This window comes from Amblyomma americanum, chromosome 9 (assembly GCF_052857255.1).
Source record: "Amblyomma americanum isolate KBUSLIRL-KWMA chromosome 9, ASM5285725v1, whole genome shotgun sequence".
Taxonomy (NCBI): domain Eukaryota; kingdom Metazoa; phylum Arthropoda; class Arachnida; order Ixodida; family Ixodidae; genus Amblyomma; species Amblyomma americanum.
In genome coordinates, this window is record NC_135505.1 from 138,389,439 (window position 1) to 138,416,087 (window position 26,649).

A 26,649-nucleotide genomic window follows, 5' to 3' on the forward strand; every position below is an offset into this window, starting at 1 on the left:
ATTTCGCCTCCATCGGAATTCGACCGTTGTGGCCGGGATCGAACCTGCGTCTTTCGGGTCGGCAGCCGAGTGCCATAAGCATTGAGCCACCGCGGTGGCTCCTCCCGTGTGAATTAGCAGGCCGCGGTCTCGTTACCTCCAACCGATCTCTCCGCCTTTCTCCTCTTTAAACTTTACCCTCACTCTCTTTTTTCTTGGCTTTCAGGATGGAAATTAGCAGCATCATACTGTCGTTCCCCCCTGGAAGTGTCTGGTCACATTTGGGTCACATCCTTAAACGCTTGCTAAGGTTGGTTGGTTGACCTGAAATAAAGATGGTACATACCCACTACGTTGGAGTGGTCAAGACACGGGCGGTTAATTGCTGGAAACGGGAGCGTTTTGAAGGGAAAAGAGTAGTAATAGTACTTAATCAATTAACAAGCAGTGAGACGAGATAGCTGGTTATACTGACCGTAGGTGGTAAAAAATGCCGCCAGGTGGCCGGTGAGTGCCGTCCGCGCGGCCATGTGCCACAGATCGTTCGCAGAAGACGAGGACGAAGCAACGGCGGCGGTCGTCCCTTGCTGCATCAAGCTCTGGAGCTGACTGGGGGACCGGGTCCAGCATGAGGTTAGTCGCTGCTTTCTGGTCAGTGCAACGTGACGATTACCGTATAGGATTAGGTGGCACTGGCCTACAGCTTGCGTAGCTGTCATTTGACATTATCTCTTGTTTCACCGTTCCTCGCATCCCCCTCGACTGAATCGAGCAGAGCGTTTGGTGAGCGATCAGTATACATACAGATAGTGGCCTCGGGGTTATCATTTTCCTTTCTGATTTTGTTCTTTAGGGGAGACGGATTTCACAGTCCCGAGGCATTTTTTGCTCGCTGAGCGAGTCAGGCATAGCAAGGACTTAAGCTTGCAGTCTGTCCTTGTGCGTGGGTTCTCGTAATCAAGCAACCATCTGCAATGAAGAACAACGAGCCTAAGGTTTATGGGTTTGGGTTTATTGGTGCTTAACGTCCCAAAGCGGCTCAGGCTATGAGGGACGCCGTAGTGCAGGGCTCCGGAAATTTCCACCACCTGGGGTTCTTTAACGTGCACTGACATCGCACAGTACACGATCCTCTAGAATGTCGCCTCCATCGAAGTTCGACCTCCGCGGCCGGGATCGCACCCGCGCCTTTCGGGCCAGTAGCTGAGCGCCATAACCACTCAGCCACCGCGGCGGCGTAGAGCCTAAGGTGATTGTTCGTCGTCTCTCTCTGATTCTGTTATTCTGATTGGAGGTATTCCACTGACCCAAGTAATGTATTCCAATTTTTTTTAAATAGTACCTCCTAAATGCTGTTGGATTGAAATTTCTCCTTGCCCATCCACTCAGCCCACGGGAGCGTGGAAAACAGTAAGCTTGACTGCCTTATTTTAACCCATCATGTGTTAACCGCGTCTCAAATGGAGCGCACTTTGTAACGATTTGGTCGAGCCATTCTCTCGTGGCCTCTTTTGCTGCAGCACCAGAGTCAATCTCGTGGCCTCCTTTGCTGCAGCACCAGAGTCAATCTCGTGGCCTCTTTTGCTGCAGCACCAGAGTCAATCTCGTGGCCTCCTTTGCTGCAGCACCAGAGTCAATCTCGTGGCCTCTTTTGCTGCAGCACCAGAGTCAATCTCGTGGCCTCCTTTGCTGCAGCACCAGAGTCAATCTCGTGGCCTCTTTTGCTGCAGCACCAGAGTCAATCTCGTGGCCTCTTTTGCTGCAGCACCAGAGTCAACCTCGAGGTGCTCAATGAGGGCGTGAGGGCCGTCTTCGACGAGGCGTCCCATCGCCGACGCAAGTTCGTCGAGACAGTGGAACTGCAGATCGCCTTCAAGAAGGCGTACGGAAAGAAGACGCTGGCCCCGGTCCCCTTCAGGTAGAGATACGACTGTGGCTAAGTATCGTCGCATTCATTTCCTGCTTAATGAAGTTGGTTTCGTTACGAGAATGCCTTGCAGATCGGCCTGTGGGTCGCAGTATGCACGGTTTTGACGTCTGTAAACAAGCATGGGTGCTGATGATGGTACTAGCTGCAAAGCGCTTCCGGTATCAATGGCGTAGTGTTTGAAATGGTTTGCGTCGGCGCAGACTGTCTGTATGTGTCATTCTTGTTTCTGTAAACCATGAGTAGCGCAATAACAACGTCGAAGATTAAGAACCAACTAGGAATATTTGAAGCTCTTCTTAGACTATATGTGTCGCACAGCGATTGAAACAAATTGGCAGCGGCTAATTTCTGTTAAACAGTTAGTAGAGCGTTAGCTCTGTGGTTATGATTGCTTTTGGCTTTATTTGCAATTAAAGCTAAGTCGGGCCGCTAACTAGCGCAGTGCATTTACACTTCATGCGCCTAAGCTTTCCGACGGTTTATTACCGATGCTGTAGCGCGAAGTTTGGCTTTAGTTGCAGTTCACTATTTAACGCTAATTAGTTCCACCCAGTAATTAGTCGCCATAACTGCATAATTAACAAATGGTCCAAACTCATGGTTGATCACCAGACACATACTATGCTCAGACACACAGCTAGACAGTAGCGAAATTGACTATGTCCCGCTTTGGCCTTAGCTGACCTTGAAGGTCAATGTGCTGTCAGGAGGCGTTCTCCGAAGTTGTACCTCAGTGAGTACAGCTAACCCCGTAAAAGCGCTGATGAAGACGTGTGTCACGCTGATTTTGATAACGCAAGCGAAGGAATCCGCGCAGTGCTCGATAAGCTGCCGGTGCAGATTACGCGCCGGCTTTCGTTCAAACATGAAGTGTCCTGGTGATAGATCTCAGTGTTGCCAGAACAAAAAAGAAACGCGTATAGTGTTTTCAATGGCGTTAGCCGTCAGGGCGCTAGCAGAAAAAAACAGGAAAAAACACGTCCCAGTTCCCACCATTCTTCTGCGTGTGATTACACAAGAGTTCCACGCATTCATCGCGAAGGCTGGGCCAACGTAAAAACTTAGGAATTAAGTAAGACAAATTACATCGTTTATGCTGTTGCTTAACACGAACAATTCACCGAAAAGTTGTCCCCGCGGTGGTGTTCCCGCTGCTGTTCGACGCCTTCATAACGGCCGCGGCTTCCAAGAGCCGGTCGGGGCCGGCAGCTTTCTTTGCACGGAAGGAATTCGAAGAGGAGTGACGAATGGCAGTAACCCGTACTAAAACCGCTGCTTTAGGTTTAAGTGGCGGTCAAGAGTCTTTATTACATCGACGAAGAGCAGCTCCAACGCTAGAACACTATCGCTATAGTCCGTTTCGTACATCAGGTGCAACGCTGTGAAAGGTACGGTAGTAGTCCGGACGGGAAAACAAAGTGAGGCGTGTTACTCCGCGCTTGTTCTGTGCCCCGAGTGGTCTATGACACCAGAAAGGGACAGCGTGTTATCAGCAATAACAGTGCATTTAATCAAGCTCATGACAAATGTGTCATGTGGTAAGCCTACAGGCAAAGCATCTACTATGTTTCACTCGCCACAAAACACTCACTACTTTTTGTCGCGGATGTAGGCGGCGCAAAGAAGTGCGCTAGCTTTGACAGCGTTGCACATGATGTCTGAAACGGAGTATAGACCTAGAAGACAGTTGACATGCTAATATATGGAGACACACCGGCCTATAGCCGCAGCGCTACTACGGCTAATTTGTGACGAAAGCGTCTGTCCGGCTCCCGGTTTTAAGCGACGTCCGCGCCCCCTCTCTTTCGCACCTGGTAGCATATATGAGGACTGTTCCCGATCGAGCGCGCATTTCACTCTCGCCAGACTTCAGCATCCCACGAAGCACAACTTCAAGGTATGTGTGCTGGGAGATGAGCAGCGCTGCCTGGAAGCCAGGGCCAACAAGGTGGACTGCCTGGACCTGGAGGGCATTCTGCAGAAGAAGAAAAAACCGTCCGGCGTCAAGCACCTCGGTGAGCCTCGCTACTATGACCCGGTCTCCTTTATAGGGACCGCAATAAAGAGCACTGCACTGGACACTGTAAGCACTGCAGGGGCGAAAACCTCGCCAGGTTTCTCAGCCATCCGTGCTGCAGAAAGCGTCTCAACTGATCATGGAGATGAATTTTTATGGCGTGGCAAGGGCATCTGGTTGCCAAAGAGCGCCATGGCACAAGGTTGTTTCCTGAACTCAAGGTGGGGTCAAAGACCCATATCCGAAACATTTCGCCCTTAAGAAGCCGAGCTTCTACCCCGCACCTCCATAATGTGAGGCGAGTGCTCAAACGACTAGGCCACCGCGGTGCTAGATTACCACGAGGTAATCTTCGAGGTAATCGACGATGTAATTACGAGGTAAGCGCACATGCGAGTAAAAACATAAAAGTAGTCGTCGAGGGTAAAAGCAAATGCTATCGCAGCTTTCTCGCATCCTAGTTTCGTGGTGTTCGTTTTATTATTTTTTTTTCACTTTATGAAAAAAAAAACTACCAATAGTCCTTCTCTCGGTGTTCTGTCGCATTCGGGAGGTGCGGGGTTAGATTCCCAGCGCCACCGGGTTCCCACCAGTGATACAATAGATACAATAGGGGGACGGGCCTCGTCAGGCTTAATATGCCTTTTGCCCTCCCCTCAATTATGTGCACATGCTTGGAATAAAGAACTTACAAGCTTTCCCCTGGTCTGAGGCTCGGCATATTTAGGGTGAAATGCTTGGGAAACGGGCCTTTGACCCCCGTTCAGAATACGAAAAAACATCTTGTGCTGCGGCGCTTTTTGGCCCCAGGTGCCCTTGCGCCATAAAAATCAACAACCATCGTCATCTTTGTTTTGTTGTTGTTGTTTATTGCAGTCAAGAAGTACGACGCCTTCCTCGTGCCCACGTCCATGATGAAGGACGTCCAGGACCAAATCGGCTTCAGCCTGAAGAAGGCACACAAGGTGCCACTGCCGCTGGAAAGCGAAGATTCCGTGGTGGAAAAGGCCAAGGAAGCCAAGACCACATTAAGATTCAACATGAAAAAGGTTTGGGACAGTTGGCAAAAAGATTATTTCCTTCTAACGTTTGCCGGATGGCAGGGCGCTTTCCTCTGGCAACAGTGTATCCCGGCAGGCGCCGTGTCGTTTGGGAGGGCGGGAATTAAAGCTCCTATACTGCCGAGCAGGCCCTCCAGCAGGAGCAGGTGTTCAGCTGTCGCCTATAGTTTTTTTATTTGTTTATTTTACCCTGAAGGCCTGGGGCATTACAGAGGGGTTGCACCGCGAGATGCATGCGGCCGACACCACATGGTTCACCCTTTCCTTCATCCTTCCTCTCCAAATGTCCGTGTTTGTCCTTGCATTAGAGTCCCCTCAGGGACGTCATAGCTGGTCAGCGCATGTAAAAAGCTTAGAAGACACCTAATTACCATTGGCTGTGAGAATGCGATAGCATAAGAACCTCGTTGTTAACTGCCTGCACGACTTTGCACCTGCCACTGTTGGCAGGTTGCAGGCCGCAATTAGCTCGAGTGGGCTTTCCTAGTATTTATACTCTAAACATTTTTTTCCATGTATTGGTTGCTCTTGCTGTTATAATCTTTATAACAGTCTTTTTTTCGTTTTTTGTTGCTTTTATTGTTATTGCTTCAATCCGTATTTATTTTCTACACATACTGGTGATTGTGTATTTGTTCAAAGTGCCGTCGCATGCCACTGCCCATTTGCTGTACAGGGAGTGGGGACCTTGTCAAGCGATAACCGCTTTTTGTAGTGATAGCTACATTACGGTAGCATTTCGAGCCTTCAGCGTGGCGGCGCCGCCACCATGTGGCTGCGCTGCAACGCTGTCACATGGTTGGTCACGTGGTTCTCGTGGCGCCGTGGCTGGTCATGTGATGCGGAGCAGCTGCTGAGCAAGTTCCACTCGGCCAGCTGTAGCTATCGCGTCACTCCTGGTTTAACTAGAGCTAAACCACCGCCAATTTTATTCCCATCCACCTACAACACTGTGTGGTGATGGAAATAAATCATTATTATTATTTTTACTTTTAAAGAAAACACGAATCTGTTACTTGTGTTGCGTCTTCATCAACAGTTTTTTGGTACAAAGTTGTCTCTGCTCATAGAGTAATCATTCTTGCAATGAACTCATGCATTGGGCCTCAGCTTTGACCCTTTTCCGGATCAAAATAGATGGCGTTAGTATCAGTGTTGCCCCTGGACGGAGCAGCCGCTTCTGCTGAGGGGTTCAGGCAGTGTGAATGGGTGGCCTGATCCATTCTTTCAGTCATCGTGGGACAGGCCGTACAGAGAAGCCACGAGGAAAAGACCGCACTTATTCACTATCAACGCTATACACGCGCCATGCAGGACCACGTGAATCCGTTGAGATATTCGCTACGGTTTCACGTGTCCAGCATTCCAACTAGTTTTTTTTTTACTCCCCTGGTGCTACACGTTGATCCCGGTACCGTGTGTGCTTTATTTTTAATGCGATGGCATTAGTTGTCGTCACACCAAAGTCCAGCCGATGTACGAGATGAAATGCGCTGGTTGCTCGAGAGAGGGCACGTGACCTTGTGACGTCATTAGAACCCGCCCACCGGGTTTTGAACAACCTATAGTTTCTCAGACAAAAAAATGTGATATATGCAAACTTCGGTGACGTCACAGCATAGAGGTTACTTGCCACCGCAGCTAGCTGTCCTTACGTGGCGGTTGATGGACCGAAAATTGCAAAGAAACTGAAGCAAACGCACACAGAGGTTGCAATTAAAGCTGCGACGTAAGTGAAATTTAATACTGTCGCATTCCACTCTTACGATGACTTTAGCGTCTGCGTAGTTCTTTTTTCTGTTCTAGTTTTGTTCCTTACAGCCATAGGCGGATGTTCTGCTTAATCGTTGAGAAGCTTACCAAAGTCATCATCAAAAAATTCGTGTTTCTCATCTTAAGTCCCACTTAAGCTTTTTAACTCGAACAAGCTTCTCAGCTTCGTGTCGCTGTCCCATGCGTTGTGCTGCCGTACGATATAACTGATGCAGCTATTTTTTCACTTCATCACGAGGTAGACAGTGAGGTACCTCTACGCCCATAGAAGAACGAAACTGAATTTTCGTGAAAGCCAACATAGTCAGCAACTCTTTAAGCTCAGACGTGCATCGTGCAGGCGCTGTGGGTGGCTGTTTCTGTCGGCAACCTGACGATGTCCCCCAGTGCAGTGGCCGAGAACATCGACCAAGCCGTAGGGTCGTTGCTCAGTCTTCTGAAGGATGACTGGATAAAAATCAAGTCCATGCACATCAAGGCCAGCATGGGACCAGCGCAGCGCATCTACTGAGCAGCCTTGCCGCTGTCCAGCTTCGATGCTGGATTTTCGCGGCGAATAAAGTACGGTCTCGAAGGCCATGTTCAATGATCGAGTATCGCACGCTGACCTATATTAAATGCACTGCTTCATACGGTAATGATGTAGAGAGCATGAAGTTTCGTTTACAACACTTCAAGCTCCCTGAACAAGTCACCTATCATCGACGCCGTGCATGTTAAGAGTTAGAAAAGTAGTGGGTGTGCTTAGGTGTCAAGTGAAGCGAGCGATTTCCCGTGATGCTCTAATGTAACGGATGTGTCATCATCAGCTTGACTACGCCCACTGCAGGGCAAAGGCCTCTCACATGTCTCTCCAATTAACCATGTCCTTTGCCAGCTGCGCCCACCCTATGCCCGCGAACTTCATAATCTCGTCCGCCGACCTAACTTACTGCCACCCCCTGCTACGCTTGCCTTCTCTTGGAATCCACTCCGTTACCCTTAAGGACCAGCGGTTATCTTGCCTTCGTATTACATTACCTGCCCAAGCCCATTTCTTCCATTTGATTTCGACCAGGATTTCATTATCCCGCGTTTGTTTCCTCACCCGCTCTGCCCGTTTCCGGTCTCTTAACGTTTCTTTCCATAGCTTGCTGCGTTAACCTTAAGCTGAACTCTTTGTTAGCCTCTACGTTTATGCCCCATAGGTGAATGCCGGCAAGATAGAGCTGTTGTATACTTTTCTCTTAAGGGATATTGGTAAAATGTCATTTATGATCTGAGGGAACCTGCCATATGCGCTACACCCTTATAAAAATGGTCTATAGACTTTTATAGACTCTATAGCCGTCCTTTAGACATTTTTTTCTATATACAGTCTATATAATATCTATAGACTAAAGTCTATAACCGGATTAGTTTCCTTTCGTCTACAGACTGTCTATGAACTATAGACTAAAGTCTATAACCGTCTTAATTTCCTTTTGTCTATGGACGATCTATAGGCTATCTAGAGGCTAAATTCTATAGCAACCTTAATTTCCTTTTGTATATAGAGAGTCTATAGACTGTCTGTAAACTAAAGTCTACAACAGCCTTAATTTCCTTTCGCTCATACACTATCCGTAGACTAAAGCCTATAACGGCCTTAATCTTATCTATAGACTTTCCGTAGACCAAAGTCTATAAAAATCCCAAATACTTTTTCTCTGTAGACAATCTATACAGTCTTTCGACTAAGTCTATAACAATTCCTTTTTGCACTTCAAGCCGAGGGGAACCGTACTGCGGGTGACCGCAACTATGGCTAGTCAACCTCCTTCGCTGTTTCATGAATATAAATAAAATTGGGTGAGGATAATGCAACGCCCTCCCGTATATTGTTTTTAGAAGCCTTGAAAAGCTCCTTCGACGTGTATGGTAAACATAAAGAGTAAGTAATGCTAACAGGTAAAGCGATGAAAGACAGCTATTACAGAAGTAAGAGTGCCCGAAAACTGTACTACATCAAAATAGCACGCTCTTCTTTAAAACAATCGTTCGAGACACACTGCATTTTTCAATCGTTGCTGCCCACCGCGCTTAACTCAGGAACGCTTCATCAGAGATTCTACATTTCTCTTTAAAACTTCTTGAAAATAAGCGGGGAAAGACGGGTGTGAGAATTCAAGGATGTGCCCATCTCTTAGAAACACTGTTAGAAGTGTCTCGAAGACCATGGTACTCTGCACGATTAGCATCTGCCATTTATACCTTTGCCGTTTGCATTCACGTGGACAAGTGCTGTGATGCAACAATCCCAAAGGCAGTATTTTTTCGTTCCTGTCCATATACCTGCTGCTTCGGAGCCAATGACACGCTGATGTCGCCCATACCAGTTTTCTGAACACAAGCACACAAAAAAAGACTTAAGTTTTGCAACTTTTTCATCATTATTCGAAAAGTGTGGCACATACTATTCGGTGGGAGACGCGACGCGTGTGGACAAAGGAGTAAGGTTTCGGTTCTGTTTTCGCGAAAGCAATGCGTTTTTTAGAGCTCAAGTGCAGAATTTAAGCTTATAAACCAATTGCCCTCTGCGGTCTAGGATGCCAGATCAAGCTATAGACGGCAAGAGCGCGGATGGTAAAGATGCGACTGTGAAATGGGCTTCTATTTCACGCTTTACTCAGTTACTGCGAGACGGCGGAAAATCATTTGGGCTGCAAGCAACTTTGTGTGCAGATGTGTCGGTGTCGTCGGCATGTACTCTCGTGGGTTACGTCGATTGCGTTTCGAACAAAATCCGACTTATTCGTCCACTCACGGTAAGATTACACGGTTAAATTTAATTTATTTGGTCTGTGTGTGCAGAACAAATTATCTGCGCAGCGACAAACTTTCTATCCTCGTTTGTAAGCTGCGTGACAAGCAGCGGAATGGTGCTTAACGCGCGAAAAGGCAGTACTCGGCGCGAAACCCATGACGGTAAGCTGCTCCCCGCGAGCTGTCTACTGGCTTTTTTGTGTTGCAAGTTAGATGCACGGCCAGAAATATCAGCTAGCCCCTGAATGACGGCCGAAATGGAACTATGCGTAAGCGCCCTGTGAGCCCGATTTACTTGACACCACCGGAAGCGCACACTGACGTTCTGAGGTATTTAACCTTTGTGTTATCGCCTATCAGGACCATGACGTGCTGTTCATGGAGAGGTGTGCATTCCTTGTTACGTGTAGACGCTCGACCGGCGCGCGTCGTGGACCGCGACGTTTCACCAAAGTTGCTTTTTAACGCTGTAGACTGGGGAACATGACGTTTGTCTCAAAGCTGCAGTCAAGCGGCGCTGGAGGAATGCTAATAGTGTGATGTTCTGTGAAATTCGTTGCCGGCGCGAATCTAAGAGCTGCATCCCGTTTCCTCTTACGTTGCACACGCATGGAATCGGCCATACTTGTTATCCGAGCCTCCGGCCTGCGCTTTCGTTTTGAAAGCTCAGTAAAGGTCACCTCGGCAAGAGATGGCTTGCATTTCGTTCTGAGAGGCTAGTTCATGAACCCCTCTCACGCGTACACAAATTTCTCTAACAGCTTTTGGGGGAGAGGCACAGTATGCGTTTCTGTTCTCAGACGGCCACATTACGAAAGCGCCAATGTAACTCGGCGCTTATTTTCGCATATGAATGCAATTCAGCTCGCGCTGTGTTATAATGGCTGCGCCTGTGGTTGAAAGCGTGTTCGTTGTTTCCGTTGATATTTCTAGCAGCCCTAGGGTAGGGCACCCGCATGCAAGAACCATCACTTTACTGCGCTGTTCGGGCCGCACTCGAAGGAAAAACTGAGTGAATTTGAGACGGCATTGGCAGTAATGCGCATGTTGCCTCGAGCTCACGCCTGCTTTGGAAACGGCGCAGCTGCAGCCACTGTGTGCTGCTCGAGTTTCGCTGATAATGCGTTCGGCATGGAAGCGCATCAACCTGCTTGTTTCTATAAGAGCCCACGCTGATGCATGACAGTGCTGTTCCCTATCTGTGTTTCAAGTTATGGGCGCAAACCGCCTGGTAGGTTTTGCATGGCTTCGGCACGTTTGTGCATCGGCGTACGTACCAGGCTTCACGCAGGGTATTTTGAAGCGCTTGTTTAATAGCGGGTATAAGAATAAATGGTTAAACATTCTGCTTTTGGGTCTCTGTGTAAGGAGCATTGAATGTGCATTTTATGAGGATGATATTCACATTAGATCGTAGTGAGTCAACGCTAATATGTGGCTCAATTCTTCGAAGTCTTCTGTTCCAACGCAAAAGGAATGCCATACAGAGTCAGTATCGACAGCAGGTAGTGCAGATGGAGATTGCTCCAGGGATAATGGGTCTTTGTCACAATGTTTTATGAAAACCACTTAGAACTTGTCATGCGTGTTTACTGGAATGATGACGCCGGCGCGATGGCTCAGTGGTTACCGTGTTCGTCTGCATGGTGACCTGAAAGACGCAGGCTCGATCCCGGCCTCTGCGGTCGCATTTTGATGGAGGGGAAATGCTAGAAGTCCGTGCCGCTAGCAATCAATGCACGGTAAAGCAGCCCGGGTGGTCGAAATTACTCGTATGCCTCACTACAGCGTCCCTCATACCCCGAGTCACCTTGGGTCTTTGAACCCAATTAAACCAAACGAAAGCGATCAAGATTACTTTTCTAGAATGGGATATGCAAGGTGTTCCTTTTCTTTTATAAAGCACGTGTGTAGGTATGGGTTAGAATTTTTTTCAATTACCCTTATATTTTTTCGTTTCGCTGTACAGGTCAACATGCCTGGCTGATTGACTGTAGACAACAGGCTGCAAGAATGATTCTGAGGAAACATTTGTATAATGTGGTGCTTCTTATGGTGCATGTATTGCATATTGTCAGCCTGCATGGCTTGGAAATAAAATTGTAAGTACACTGATCATGTCATTTTTGAAGACGGTGTTTGGCGTTGGCGTATGAAGTAGTTGGTGTCCAAAGTCCCTCGCCTTTCGAGTCACTGCGTTTTGCTTGCGACCTTTAGCTGTTGACTACCCGCAGAGCACACTTCTGAAACGACAAAGTCGTTCAATCCGTTAATGCACTTACGCAGGTGTTCGAGCAACAAAAAACATACAGGGGTAGGTGACAAGCATATCAGTTTTATCTTCACGGCAGCACAAACAATTACAAAGACGAACAGTTGCGTAAAACAGGTGAGCAACAGTGTCTGCCGCAGCCACGCGCACCGCGGAGGCTTGCCAGTGACGCACTGAAGCAGGAACGTCGCCTCCGTTTTACGCGCCGTCTGAGACTAGAAGGCGCCTTGGCAGTCCATTCACGCAGCCAGCCAGTGCGGTTGAGAACCGGCTAAAGGCGCCCGGTACCGGTGCCTACCCAGTTACGTTGTAGGTGCGGGGCGGGTCCATGGGTTGCTCCACAATGGCCATGCATTTGGGACCAGCCGTCATCTTGACCATCTTGCTTTCCGGCTTGCAGCCGAACGCCTCGGCGAAGCCGCTACCTGCGTCCAGCATGGCCACCGGCACGTTACACCGGAGCCTCGGTGTCGTGTAGCCCAGCGACGTCTTGGACAAAGTGTCGGGAGTCGCCGAGCACCACTTCAGACAGGACGCGAGGAAGAAGAGCCGGTCGGGATTGAGACCCCTAATGTCGGTCGCATTTCCCTCGCCGCCGCTGCTTCCAGAAGCGGGGGCGGAGGCGTTACCCTCGCGGTAGACAGAGTAGGCGAGTTCGAGGCCCACAACGTCGGCGACGTTCTCGGAGGAGCCCTTTTCGGCGTCCCTCTTGTTGGCTCCCGCTTTCTTGTAGACGTTGGCCACACATTCGTGCCTCTTCAGTGTCTCCTCACCGAGAGTAAGATCAGACTGAGGCGAGACGCCCAGAGGCATCTCACCTAGCGCCGCGTGCCACAGCTCGTGGGCCGCTAGGTGTCCGAAAGCGCCCAGGCTCGCCGAATCGCTGCCGTTGACGAACAACGGTTCCAGGATGGCGCTTGGCGAAACCAAGATGCTGCCGTACCAGGGACTGTAGCGCACGGTGGGCCGTAGTCCTGGAAAGGGACCGTCCTCTTCTCTGGCGATCTTGTTTTCGACGGAGCCGTTGGTCCGGTCCAGCAGCTGGGCTTTTTCGTGGTTCCGGATGGCGGCCACGGCGTCGAAGTATATCTCGACGTAGTAGCCCCGGAAGTCTGGCAGGTGCGCCAGGAACTGGTCCACGGCAGTTGCGCTCGAGCCGTTGAGTCGCGCGGGCCAAGCGACCATGCTCTTGATGGCGTTGAGTCGCTGCAAGGCCCAGGGTTGGTCTGGCTGGGCAAGCCATGCGCTGGCCAAGCCGGCCGTGCGGTTCTTGAGCGCGTCCAGTTGGTCGTAGGCTGCCTGGACCTGTTGCTGTTGCACCAAATTCTGAAAGGAACGAGGATAGCTATATGTAATTGTAAAGACGTATGTTTAATTCAATTTCTATACCAGGTAAGCAACGCATCTTCATCTTCTAAAAAGTTCAAACGAGGCCAAGTGCGTAGACGTAATGAATGAGGCATAGTTTCGCATCCACCTGCAAGTAATTTCCCCATAAATGCACACAAAGCGTTCTTTATTTTACATTTCTGTAGCAAAAACAATATAGTAGCGGTAGTAATATTAATAAAACAATAAAAATTGATTTCGTGAAATGGTCATTTCAAATGTTTGTCGCTTGTGCACGATGCGTCTTTGTTGGGAAAAATTTCGGTGAAATTATGGCATCGTAATGCAGCCTTACTAACCCTTCCAGCTAATTATGGGACTCTAGTTTGAAAAATCTACCCGACCCGGGGGCTTATTGGCTATGGCTTTCGGCTACTGAAACGGACGAGCATCGAATCTTGCTCACAGCTGCTTCATATCGATGGAGGCGAAATCCAACAACACCCGTATGCTTTGTGACGTCAATGCCCGTGGAGATTCCAGGTGGTGGAAATTAATACGGAGCAATCTACCGCGTCCTATCTTAATGCGAGGTTTTGGGACGTTAAACTCCAGAAGTGTTAAACAGCCCGACCACTTGCAGTAATCTCGGATGAAAGTTGGCCATGTGCGAGCTCGACGTTTATCCAGGAGCACGTAAACTGATGCAATGGCGGCAGTTGGAAGAGCTGATAAATATGCATAGCAATACTAAGACCCTGGTCCAAACTTCTGGTTCCAAGATCAGCATAACGATGCTCAGGTCTTGGTTGGAACTTCTGGTTCCAAAATCAGCATAACGATGCTCAGGTCTTGTTTGGAACTTCTGGTTCCAAAATCAGCAAACGATGCCAATACCGTGGTTGGAACTTCTGGCTCCAAAATCAGCATAACGATGCTCAGGTCCTGGTTTCACAAAACCTTGACTAGTGTATACGCTTCGAACTTCTGCTTCCACAAGCCTGCGGCCCACCTGAAAAACGTAGCTGGCCAGGGCAAAGGAAGTCAGCCGACTGGCGGCCGCCGCACATGCGTCCGCGTAGTACACCATGGCTGCCGTCTGGTTCTCGGGCGCAAACATGGCGTCGACCAGCCGGTACGAAGTGTAGGGCGCCAGTTGGCGCACCACGTGGAAGGCGGCGTAGTAGCGGACGTGGCGGGTGGGGTACCGCTCCAGCACCTCGCGCGTGAGCGCGAAAAGGCGCGGGTCGGCCACGAACAGCGGCTCGTCGGCGCTCAGGTTGCCCTTGTCTCCGAGCGCCGCATTGAAGGCGGCGAGCCATGAATTGACCTCGCCCGAGCCGCTCACATTTGTCGCTGGGCCGTCACTGCAGTCAAAGGTCAGAGTTCAACTCGTGGTGACCAGAGGTGGGTCGGGAGGAGGAGCAGCGCCTCCCTACACTCTAAACACGAATACACCTATATGGGAGTAAAAAGGGGGTCAACTGTCCTCTACCGAACACCCTTTTATAAAAGGGTGCGTGCGCTCGTGGCCGTTTGTGACCGCAGCTTTTATCCAGGAGTACATAAGCTGATGTGATGGCGACAATTGGACGAGTTGGTAAATCTGCATAACGATGCTCAGGCCCTGATTCGAACTTATGGTTCCAAAATCTTTATGACTACGCTCAGGTACTGGTTTCACGAAACCGTGACTAGGATATGGGTTGAACTTATGGTTTAACTCCTTTCCGTTTAGAGTACATGAGGAGGGCGAAGACCTGGACCTTTCATCTTTGACATTCACTCTAGGCCAAAACTAGGTAAAATCGGATTATTAGCCACTTCTACCAGTTATCTCGCCACGGACTAACAGTCCGTTGTGGAGAATAAGCGATTAGTCCCATTTTATCAATTTTCAAATTTGTGTATGGCAAGTGGTTTTCTATTCGTCTAAGAATAGGCTTAAAGGTGAGATGTCATGTCCAACATTACTGGACAAAAATTTTTAATTCTGGAATATTGTAAGGTACTGTTATGGAAATTTTTTACGTAATTATCCATTCTTTCGGTGCGTAGCAAAACATTTTGCAGTTTTTCTCTCGCTCGCATTGAGCAGTTAAGCCTCCCACAAAGAAAAAAATGGGGAACGTTTTTATGGATATCAAGAACGTTAATAGAAAAAAATGCAACTTTGCCGAGGGGAGATCTGCGGATTATTAATAGTGAAACCTTACAATACATGAAAAAATTGCGTTCATAAACTCTTTCCCGGTAAACAATGCGTTTGTCCAGAAATGCTTTTGTCCAGCGCACAGAGAAATTTCTCCTGAGAAAACCACGTTGGCCTTGATTTTTATTTTAAAAGAAGAAAGTTCCAGTGCCATTGCGTAAATATTGTCCCCGTGAATTTTTTCCTTCGTGATCCAAGGAGAAATGAATCCATTCAAAGTCGACCCACCGCGCCCGGAAGAAAAAAAGCTGGCTGGCATTAAATCTGTTCCTCTGTAGACTGGTTACAGGTTAAGCCACCCGATGAGCGACTAAGTTGAACCTCTTGTTGCTCTGAAGAAACCAAGGCTGGAACAGCTTTCGTGACACTGTGTTTCTTTATTGCCCGCAGTGTGTTCTGCTGAAGTGTCCTGTAGCCGACCATATTTTGTTGTGTCGTTCGTGTCTTTCACTGAACCTCTCTTGCTCGCCATCGGGTGGCCTTAGCAATGTTTTTTCAGATCCAGTGGCTTAAAATGCATCCCTACTTCCATAGTGACTGTTCAGCTAATAACAACGAACGTATCAGTTTTGCAATCCTCAGGGTGTGTTCATATATGGTTTAATACGGCTCCTAATGTGTGCTTCCCTGCGGGCCAGGGCACTGCCTAGAAATCAGGAAAATAAAACAACCTTGGCTTTTGCGGAGCTTTGGGTTCACATATCGTCCGAGCATTTTTTTTTTGTTTTTCAACGTGGTACTCTTTGCTAACTATCTGGACTGGGCCTTTGATTGGTTTTGAGCCTGATTTGTTTGTTTTGATTGGTTTAAGCATTTCTTTACATTTATATTTGCTATTCATACCACTTGTGGCTAATGAGAGACACATTAAAACGAGGAAATGTCAACTCTTCACGACAGTCAAAGGCAGGTTGAAATTCGAATGTCCGGCAATCTAAGCCAAAAATGTGTAAAACAGAACTGACTACAGTACCTATACTCGTTGCGGGAAACTATTTATTCTCATTGAGACTAATCATGGCTGATGTTTTTTGCAGTTAGTCCCTTCTGAACTAACGATTGGTTTTTGGGGAACGAAGAAATTTATTTTGGTTTGTTTTCTTTTTGAACAAACGTCTTTACATTGTTTCCGAAGGCGGATTGTGTCGCTGTCTCAGTAAGTTATAGCACTATTATTTTGCCACTATTTCGGACTATAGCACTGGTTTGCCTTGTCAGTCGTCGATGGCGGCGACTGCGGACTTACGTTGAAGCAGTGCTGTTCTGTGCGGCGTCTTCAATGTTAGTACGTTGCCCCACGGTGGCGACAGGGGGCGACACCGTGGGCGCCTCCATGGAAGGCACCTGCGTCGCAGAGGTGCAATAATGGCAGAGCTTAAGAGAATTGCGTTTTCCGTCTGCGCAAGCCTCCCTGCTTGAGACTGTAGCAAGAATTATCGCACTATTCACGGTAGCCACCAGCTAAACCCGTTGGCAGACGACCGGGCGAGTAGCATATTCACGTCCAGCTTTCCTGGACAATACCAACTAGCGCCATCTCCCGACTGCCAGCGGCGGACGCAGCGTAACTTAATGGGAAAATTTTGATGTATAAATGAGAGAAACGTCAAGAGAGCAGTAAGGTGGTGCGCGAAGATATTGGTAATGATGTCCTACTCCTCCCATCCTTTACAGAATCCTACTCATACTGTTTGGCTCCAGAGGAAATTAATGGAGTATTTCAAAGATTCAAAATTCCCGCGGCAGTTTTTTGATTGGCAGCGCCATGCAACACATGATGACAGCCGCGAATACTGGAACGGTCTGTCCAGGCTCCTTGGGCTTGTGCCTGTCCGGTAATGTGAGTCGACTGAGGTCAAATTATTTTATCGTGGACCATCAGGGCTGCTGACTACAAGAAACAGAAGCTTAACATATAACAACTTTTAATACAACTGAAGCTTTTTAAACGCAATAAAAGATCTGGACAACTTTGTTCGTAATGTACTGTGTTTACCATGGCAGATCGCACGCGCTTTTTTTTTTCCCATGACCGCCGTGTCTATACTCACGTGAAAAAAGTGAAATTCGTTATCTTTGGGTGTAAAATACCCAACCTCGAGTTTCTTGTTCTAAAGATTGCAAAGTTCACCCGATGCGATTGCATATATCTATTTCGAATTGTTTAATTTTTGTGTGTAATTCTATCAGTTATTACGGCTCCCGCTGTTTGTAATCTACAGCTCATGTGTACTGGGTATTTCTTGTTCTGGTATGATTTTTGCGCCTTTTGTTTTGCGCATCATTTTACAACTGGGTACCAGCTGCCACCTACTTCGAAATCCACGTGACTCGCAAAATTGCTTTCATTTCCGAACTCGCAATATTCGTCGCACTTTTCTGTGTGATAATATACGACGTCGCACCTCGTATTTCTACTCTATATGTATTCTTGTGGCCCCTATTATTTATATGTTCCTCTTGCAAAGTTCATTAGAAAAAAAATTCTAGGCAACCACACCCGTGAACATCAGGGCTTCAGTCCAGCAGGCCACCGTTTGAAAGCGATCATGGCGCCACGGTCGTTTAAAAAAGGGACAGGGAATCACGGCTTGCTTTCGCGAACCATGCAACGTTTGTTGAAGGTCACCGCAGGTGTTCTTGCGGGCTATAGTTGGTTACGACGTCGCTACATCACTACTCCTACAGCGCTGCGCTTCCACACACAATGCCATCCTCCTTCCACACAGACGAAAAATTTCAGCGACAGGGCGAAAAAAATTCTAAAGTTAACATTGAAACTTCAGAACTGAATGATGCTTGAAAATAGCGCGACAACCACTGCCAGAAAGCGAACTTGTTTGTACAGAACGTAAAAAATAAAAAGTGGAGGTGCTGGGTATCGATCCCAGTACCTCTCGCATGCTAAGCGAGCGCTCTACCATCTGAGCTACACCCCCGGACGGAATGGTGCAGTAAAGAGAGGCATACAAAGAATTGCCCTCAAAAACTAGGCCAAATACAAGCGAAGCAATAGGTTGGAAAGAACCGGCTGCACCTCAGTCACCGTCTTGCATTCTAATCAGCTTCACTCCGGCATACATTTGCCGGGTCAGTAGCCGGTTTCTGTATGAGGATGTGGACCGCTCGCTTTGCCATCAGGTATCTATAGAGCAACGAACGAGAACAGGGAAGGAAAATGACAAGCACGATGTCCTCAGCCTGGTCTCGTGCTTGTCTTCTGTTCCAATGGGCAGATCTGAGTGCAGGGCAAGGGAAGGAAAAGTTGACGCCTTTCCTTCGAAAGCCACATCCGCTCCCATTCTAAAAGTTGAGGAAGCGTATTGTTCACTTTAGAACGCCCCTTTCAGAGAACTGCCGAAAATGCGCCCATGTCTGTATCGATGTAGGCACGGGTTTAAAAATTATGAAGTACACTGCAGTAAGGCTAGTCCTGTCACTTCTTCAATCAAGGTGTCAGAGAAAAGACTAGGGAGGTTTCTTTGTAGAAGAATGGTGAGTTGGGCGAGTTGGATGTAGTTCATTTTGGCCTCTTGATGTACCGCCTTTTTTGATCTGTGACGCAGTGCATTTGGGTTCTTGAACTTTGGAGGTGACTGTGCCCTCTTCGCTATCTGTGTACTACGTATCTATCGCACCTATGTCGTTTTTTTGTAAATGAATATATGTTTGCGTTCCTTCCTAATAAATCTTAGTTGCGAGACAGCGCTTGTTTTGTCCCCTTTTCTGTGTCCTTCGTCCCTTCGCGCTGAATTTTACCGCCAAAATGAGGTTTCTTTGTGATCGTAGGCTTATAGTTATACAACCTCCTCTACACCGATTCACCTCTCGCTCCCCCCGCCCCGGCTGACCTGGGCGAAGGTGATATAGACGCCGGCCCCGAGGGAGAGCGCCGCGGCGCCGGCCATCTTGGTGGTCACCTCGACGTCCATCTTGACGAGCGCGGCGGCCAAGTCTGCGCGCAGCGCGTGCTCTGTGGAGAGCACGTTGATGAACTGGCGGATGCAGGTGGCCGTTGCCTGCGGAGTGATGAGCTGCTCGCGGTGGCGCATCCACTTGAGAAGAGACTCGCTGTGCGCCACGCTCACGATGCGGCGACTGTCGCTTCGAGGGTCGGGAGCCATGAAAATCTGCACCGAGGAGGAAAATGAGAAAAAATATAAAAAGGATGGCGCCACCGTCTGGAAGACATTGAAGTAACGAGCGTTAGCTGTTTGCTTTACTAGAACTGATATGAATGAGATTAAAGTGAGACACACCAATGGAAATAGGAATCTGACATCTTTGATTTATAAGTGACGTCACCAATCAATAACCAGTTGCATATATCAATGACGTCATCAATCAATCACCAATTCCATGTACTAATGAAGTCACCAATCAATCACCAATAGGGTTGCTATATCGATTTACTATGCGGGCCGCCATCTTGAATTCCTCGACTTCGAAAATTTCACGCCGAAGAGGGGTGGTAGCAGACCCCAAGAAATCGAGAAACGTGATGAGTAAGAACTAACGCGCTTAAAACTTCGAGCGGCGTGCACGTAATGCGATGCAAGTTCTAATTTCAGCTGGAAAGGGATGCCAAAGGCTTAACTGTAACACTATAGAATGGGCTCGGGGTATTCAGTTGCGAGTTTAACTGTAACTGTGACGGGCAAATGGATCATGTCACCCGTTAATGTGACCCACTGACAACGAATGGGTCATGTCAGGATCTGAGCACAAAAAGGCAGACTGAATACTGCAGGCGACATCTTAAAAAAGAAGAGTGCAACATTGTGCATCACTTTCAGGTTTCATCGAGAACAGATTGCGTATACAAAATACCAACTCAGGAGACGAGGCATTCGAGTCGTGTGCAAACTTGTAGTAGCAGTTTCGATGATTTTAATAGAGCTAGGTTTCAATTTCCTCTGTTTGCTAACTTCATTACCTCCGGTGCCTGATTTAAAGTCATCCTCCCATGGCTAACTGCATCAGGTTACACACTTTGCAGTGGGAATGCGCCTCTATTGCTACGAGTAAGCATTCAGTATATTTAGTGCTCGAAATCCACCTCGGAACTTGGGCAGCATAACCTGCCCCTAAAAGGGAGTGCTCTAAAGGGCAACTTACTCTTTTTTTTACTCCCGTATAAGCTAATTTGGTTTTAGAGCGTAGAATCTGAATCAATTGACGCTGCAGTTAATTCGGCCACCGTTTAGCCCAGGAGTAGGCTGAAACGTCCGACGGTTTGCCATGATTGCGCAAGGACAGACCGTACCTTACAAAAATTTCTTTAGACAGTCTATAGACTGTCCATAGACTTCTATCTATAAAGTGCATAGACTCTCTATAGACGAACTCTAGAAATATTCTATAGGCAATACAAATCATATAGGCAGTCTATAGACAATCTATAGATTTATGGCCATGCACTTTTAGTAGACGTTTGTCTAGACACAGTCTATAGACTAGGAATAAACAAAAAATGGCGGTGGTTTAGCTCTGGTTAAACCTAGAGTGACGCGATAGCTACAGCTGGCCGAATGGAACTTCCTCAGTTGAATTCCAAAGTCAGTCTTTCGCCGCTCCGTTTCTCTGGGCGTTCCTTCTCCATCTTCGTCCCACTTGACACGGCGCATGCGCACAGCTGTGGCAGCTCGCGCCGCGCCGCCGGCAGCAGCAGCTGCTCCGCACCACGTGACTGCGTGGCGGCGCAGCCACAGGGTGGCGGCGCCGCCACGCTGAAGGTTCGAAATGCTACTGTAATGTAGCTATCGCTACAAAATAAATATCTGTAAGAAGGCACTAGAGTCTATAAGAAGTCTGTAGACTGTCTACAGACCATTTTAATAAGGGGTGCGTCTCTCACCTTGAACAGGACGTCGATGTCCAGGTCCAGAGCCAGCGACACCAGGAGTTGCAGAGCTGCTTCGGGCGTGGCCAGCTTGCCGGTGGAGGGCTCCAGCAGCGAGCCGCCTCCGGTTCCGTCCACGCCCTTGCCCTGGCGGAAGAGCAGCTCGTTGATCTTCCAGGGCACGTCGATGTGGCGCGTCTGCACCTCGACGCAGGAGAGGTAGCTCAGCGCCGCCTTGTCCGTCGACGAGAGCGGCTTGTCCGGAGGCGGCAGGTTTTCCATGCGCTCGCGGAGCTTCTCGTTGGCCGTCGCGTACACCCTGTCCTGAAAAGAACATTTTAAGGCGAAAGCCTGTAATGGCTCATTCTCCCGTTCGTCCGGCGTCCGTTACACCCAGCAACTCGATAAGAAAAAAAAAACGTTGTGCACGATGGGATTCGAACCACCATCCTTCCGTTGTGCCGCCGAGCATGCTAACAACTACGCTACTTCTTGCCAACGCCTATGTAGTCCTCCTTGTCTAGGACGCTGGAGAGTGTTTGCGGAAAGGCGTCGGATCAGACGGATGACTCCCAAACGCCCTCCAGTGTCTCCAGCATTTAAGATTCACAAACAATTGTGTACTTAACATCTTAACCACACATCAGTGACACAAGCAGCAACAGCGCGCTAAAGGCTTTCGCCTCACCGAACTTTAGGTCAACAAAGTGTCCATCGGAATTTGTCTCGTTGGCCGTCGCGTACACCTTGTCCTGAAAAGGAAAGTTTCTCGTTGGCCGTCACATACACCCTATCCTGTAAAGGAAAGCCGCCACGTTACCAGGAACGCGATGGGTCTGCAAAGCCGGAAAGTTGCGCATGTTGGGAAATAGTGTATTCCGAGTTTTCATTTGAATGCGACATCTTTTAATTCCATGCTCTAATAGAAATTTGCAGACCAAGACGAGAATATTATAGCGCTCAGCTTCATATTGTATTACTAAACAAAAAACGGTCGTGGCTGCCTGAAGACGTGCTGGTCCTGAAGGCAGGAAAACGAGTTCCAGCCGAACTACCCTGAGATACGAGTAACTTAATTGCTTACCATACTGCGTTAGCACTTTAGTCGATCCACTTTTGGCGAAAAAGCAGTGGTCTGTGTTCACCTCTCCCTCCCAGTGCCCCTAGAGGGTATAGAAGCGGACAGCGGCACGTCCCAGACACGCTTCAGGCAAGGAAGGTGCCTCATCAATAGCATTCCCCGGTGAGCGAACCTCCTGGAAACGCACCTAGGCCGCCCATGAGCCTCCCGTCGCCATCCACCCATACATGCTCTTCACCCACCTCCACCCTTCACAAGCCCATGCAGCACCAGAACAAAAATACGACGGCAAATTCAAATACGTAATCGGAAGGTGATTAATATAGAAGCGGCATGTACTACCTAGTACCGCTATAATCGGATACAGCTTAAGAACGCAGCTGCCTTTCCCTGTCAAAGGACCCCCTCCAGCCAATAGCGTCGGCCGATTCTCATGGCCATGCTAGTGTCACAAAGCAGGGAGTAGTAGATAATAGTAGATAAGGGAATAGTAGATAGTAGTAGATAAGGGGATAACACCTTCCCTCTATGGTCGGGGGCAGAACACATTCTCTAGAAGGTGTTGGGACAGACCCCTCTCTCTATTGTGGCGCCGCTCCCGGCATGGTCAACCCAGCTGGGTCATGAGAATCGGCCAAAGGCATTGGCTGGAAGTGGGTCCTTTGACGAGGATAATCCGCTGCGGCCTTGAGTTGAATCCAACTATAACACATATTTGTCACATCACATCGTATGACCACCTGTGCATATCTTTATTCTTGCCGTTTGTTCGTAAACGACCATAAACGCGGGACGAAATGCTAGGAAACGTCGATATTTGATCGCATCCGGTGCCGACCAAACACCGAGTTCCTAATGCGGCATTTGAATCTAACCGTATTCCTACTCGAAGCCTCTCCCCATGCGTGCATGCATGACGTACCTCGAGGTATCGGAACTGGTCCTCGTGGTTGGGATGGTGCTGCGCCCAGCGGCCGCACGTGAACTGGTAGAAGTCGTCGCAGGGGTCCGAGCGCAGGTCCATGGCTGTGTACAGCTCCCTGCCCAGGTTGTAGCAGTGCAGGCCGACGCAGGTGACGTTCCACGGGCCTCGCTCGGGCGGCGGCGTCAGGAACACGTACAGGGCCACGCCCGCGATGACGAAGAACTCGATGGCCGCGAACGCCTCTATGCGGACCGACATCATCAGGTTGCGTGTGGCCGGGGGCAAGTCGCCGTCGGTGCCCTGTGGGAATGCGTAAAGGGTGTGTGGTACAGCGGGGAACGTATGCGAGACTTTTACACAGCCACATGTTTGAGGTTTGCTATTCTAAAATGGCGTCATTCTTGAGCAAATGATTTCACCATCAAGCCGCCGCGGTGGCTGAGTGGTTACGGCGCTCGGCTGCCGGCCCGAAAGACGCGGGTTCGATCCCGGCCGCGGCGGTCGAATTTCGATGGAGGCGAAATTCTAGAGGCCCGTGTACTGTGCGATGTCAGGGCACGTTAAAGAATCCCAGGTGGTTGAAATTTCCGGAGCCCTTCACTACGGCGTCTCTCATAGCCTGAGTCGCTTTGGGACTTTAAACCCCCATAAACCAAACCAAGCATCACTATCACGTGAACAGCAGCGCAGCTTCGCCGGAACCCTTGCACATATTGCCCTTCCCGGGATCTGGTGGAGGCTAGAACCGTTACATTCGGAAGTTGCGACTAACATTCGATCGGTGAACGTAAAAAAAAAACCTGGAGTGACGCGATAGCTACAGATGGCCGAGTGGAACTCGCTCAGTCGAACTCCAGTCAGTCTTTCGCCGCTCCGTTTCGCTGGGCGGTCCTTCTTCATCTTCGTCCCCGGACGCGGATTCACTATCGGCGGCTAGGCGCGCTGCGCCACCGGCACCTGCTCCGCACCACGTGACCAACCATGGGACCAGCCACGCCGCTGCCACGGAGCTCAAAGGGTGCCACGCAGTTCAAGGGGTGCCACGCTGAAGGCTCGAAATGCTAGCGTAATGTAGCCATATCGCTACAAAAAAAAACTACTAATAGCTATCCTAAAGGTGCAAGCGAATTACAGCGTAAGCACGGCTCTGTCTCCCACTTTTGTCCGTTCGTGATCACGTGATCACGGACGGACAAAACGAACACTCAAGATGGAGCGTTACGTGACAAATTTCAAGCCACTCATAAAAAGGTAAAGGCAGTAAGTGGGGCCTGGGCTTAGTACCGATCGTCATGAGGGGCCAACTTTGGCATGCTACCTGGGAGAGGGAGAGAGGGGGGAAAGAGAAGGGCATTAAAGTGAGAATGGTCAGTGAAGGCGTGGCCACATGACGTCATGCTCCGTCCTTTTTTTTTTTGCTCCGGGGGCCGCATGTTCTACCTAAAATGAAGAAAGTGACCCCTAACAGCTAGAGCTTTAAAACCCCAAGAAATAAGTGCGTAACATGGTGAACACCGACCGTACATAGCACGGTACATAGCATGGTTGGTCTTACGGCTGACCGGTACTGGCACTGTTGCTGAAAGACATGCTCACCAGCCAGGCCTAACCACAATGGTCAGTGAGATGTCACTGCAGGTTAAAAATCCTCAAGTTGTCGAAATTATCCCGGAGTCTTCTTCTACGGAACCTCTTTCTCTCCCCCCCCCTTTTTTTTTCACTCCCGCCTTCATCCCTTCCCTCACGGCGCGATTGTGTCTAGGTTGTTACGGAACCGACGGCGTCCTGGGTTTCACTAGAAATTGTCCCTTGCAGACGGCTCGCAAGTATAGTCGCGGGTGCAATGATGGAACGCCGGGCATAGCTTCCACAGGGCAGTTCGGAGCAGGTGGCAATAAGCAGGCTAGAAAAAGCGGCGTGTTTCATGGCTCCAAAGATGGCGGCCACGATGACATCGGTACAGGTCATGCGTACACCCCTAAGTATACCCCCATGCGTACCCCGTAAGTGTTGGGCTCACCTCGGCATGTTCGCTCATCTTGTAGTTTCCTGGCGGGAGGCAGTGGCAGGAAGATTAGACGGGCAAGTTCGAAGAACGCCTTCGTGGAGGGGTAGCGACGTCTGCATGCGGGACGGCACGGTTTCTTCTTTCACGCGCTAGCTCCGCGCGCTCAGGAGCCCGTGCCCGCGCGAGGATTGGATTGGACTGGATTGGATTTGGGGCGCTGAGGAAGGAGAAGGAATAAACTTGTTGCTGTTGCCTATTAAGCCATGGTCCATACCCACGGTGAAAGATTGGCCAGGGTTTGGTGCAGCTTCAAACAGGAGAAAGATCATCCAGATTTATCTCAAGTGCCTCATAAATATAAGTAGAGGAATGTGTGAAAACAAATAATTTTGAGAGATCTTGAGGAAATCGGAATGAAAATCGTGGAAACAAAGCGGTGATGTTGAAATAAATAAAATTTAAAGGAATAATCATAAATAAATTAATTTTGAGAGAAAACCAAAGGCAGCGAAGAGTGAACACAAACATCTCCCGGTTTCAAATAACATACCTGGTGATGAGGATAGCTGGTCACTGGCCAAAGTCAAAAGATGAAAAAGACGTTTCGGGAGCACTACGGCTACCTTGTTCACTAGGATTGTTGGTCACTGGCCAAAGTCAAAATATAAAGAGACGTTTCGGGAGCACTACGGCTCCCTTGTTCACTGGACAGTAAACAAGGGAGCCGTAGTGCTCCCGAAACGTCTTTTCATCTTTTGACTTCGGCCGGTGACCAGCAATCCTCATCACCATGATTCCTGACCAGACGGCATGCCGTCAAACCCTCGACTAAATAATATACTTGTGTAGAAGCTGACACACCTGCCAAATGGCATGCCCTTTCACGGTTGCACCGAAGGAGAGGAGGACGGGAAGAGTAAACGGCAGCCCTAATTGAGCGAGAGTATTTTGCAAAAACTGAATTCTCTGCCGTGCAAACCGCCGACACAAGAGGATGAAATGATCTAACGATTCAACTTTATTTGAAGAAGCAGACGACGATGCGGATCCAGCCTGTCTGCAACCAGGTTAGAACCCTGGTGTCGTACGTTCCTCTCTTCCCGAGTTCACCGCTTTCTCTGAATGAATTCGCCAGCTTCCTTTTCATCAATCATTCCTTTCTGCATCCTTAACTCGCAGTGAGAATGCCATTGTTTTTGTTTGAGAATTGATGCTCCATTATGTTTTCTCCATTTTGTTTTCTGTGCGCGCCGCTTCCAGCATCACGTGAACTGATATCGGCGGCGGATAAACATCCTCTGCCTATAAAACACATTGGACGAAATAACGCTCTACTCCCTGATTCGCACATGATGCTGTTGGTTCTTGTCGTGCGGATGATGTGATGACGCATGCTACTGCGCTTACTATCTAGTCAATGGTACAATGGTAAATCT

General features: G+C 48.9%; 3 protein-coding genes and 1 non-coding gene across 4 annotated transcripts in view; 1 reads left to right on the forward strand and 3 right to left on the reverse strand.

The window, feature by feature from the left end:
• LOC144104580 (large ribosomal subunit protein uL1-like) overlaps positions 1–21,714 on the forward strand; it is a 48,768-nt gene extending 27,054 nt beyond the window's left edge. Inside the window, exons 3-6 of the mRNA XM_077637679.1 lie at positions 1,745–1,897; positions 3,776–3,924; positions 4,803–4,975; positions 21,224–21,714. Of these exons, the coding sequence (XP_077493805.1) occupies positions 1,745–1,897; positions 3,776–3,924; positions 4,803–4,975; positions 21,224–21,541 (793 nt within the window). The 3' untranslated portion in view covers positions 21,542–21,714. The remainder of the gene's footprint in view (positions 1–1,744; positions 1,898–3,775; positions 3,925–4,802; positions 4,976–21,223) is intronic.
• On the reverse strand, positions 11,896–14,757 carry LOC144105125 (neprilysin-2-like). The gene is made up of 3 exons (XM_077638302.1): positions 14,711–14,757; positions 14,158–14,512; positions 11,896–13,142 (listed from the first exon to the last, which is right to left on the reverse strand). Exons 1-3 carry the CDS (start codon positions 14,755–14,757, stop codon positions 12,111–12,113), a joined length of 1,434 nt encoding a protein of 477 aa, XP_077494428.1. The 3' UTR covers positions 11,896–12,110.
• LOC144104125 (uncharacterized) lies at positions 16,504–19,483 on the reverse strand. Its single transcript, XM_077636951.1, has 2 exons — positions 19,209–19,483; positions 16,504–16,701 (listed from the first exon to the last, which is right to left on the reverse strand). Exons 1-2 carry the CDS (start codon positions 19,479–19,481, stop codon positions 16,600–16,602), a joined length of 375 nt encoding a protein of 124 aa, XP_077493077.1. The 5' UTR covers positions 19,482–19,483; the 3' UTR covers positions 16,504–16,599.
• Positions 18,224–18,296, reverse strand: TRNAA-AGC (transfer RNA alanine (anticodon AGC)). Its single transcript has one exon. It is a non-coding gene; the product is annotated as a tRNA-Ala (tRNA).
• Positions 21,715–26,649: the final 4,935 nt, after the last annotated feature.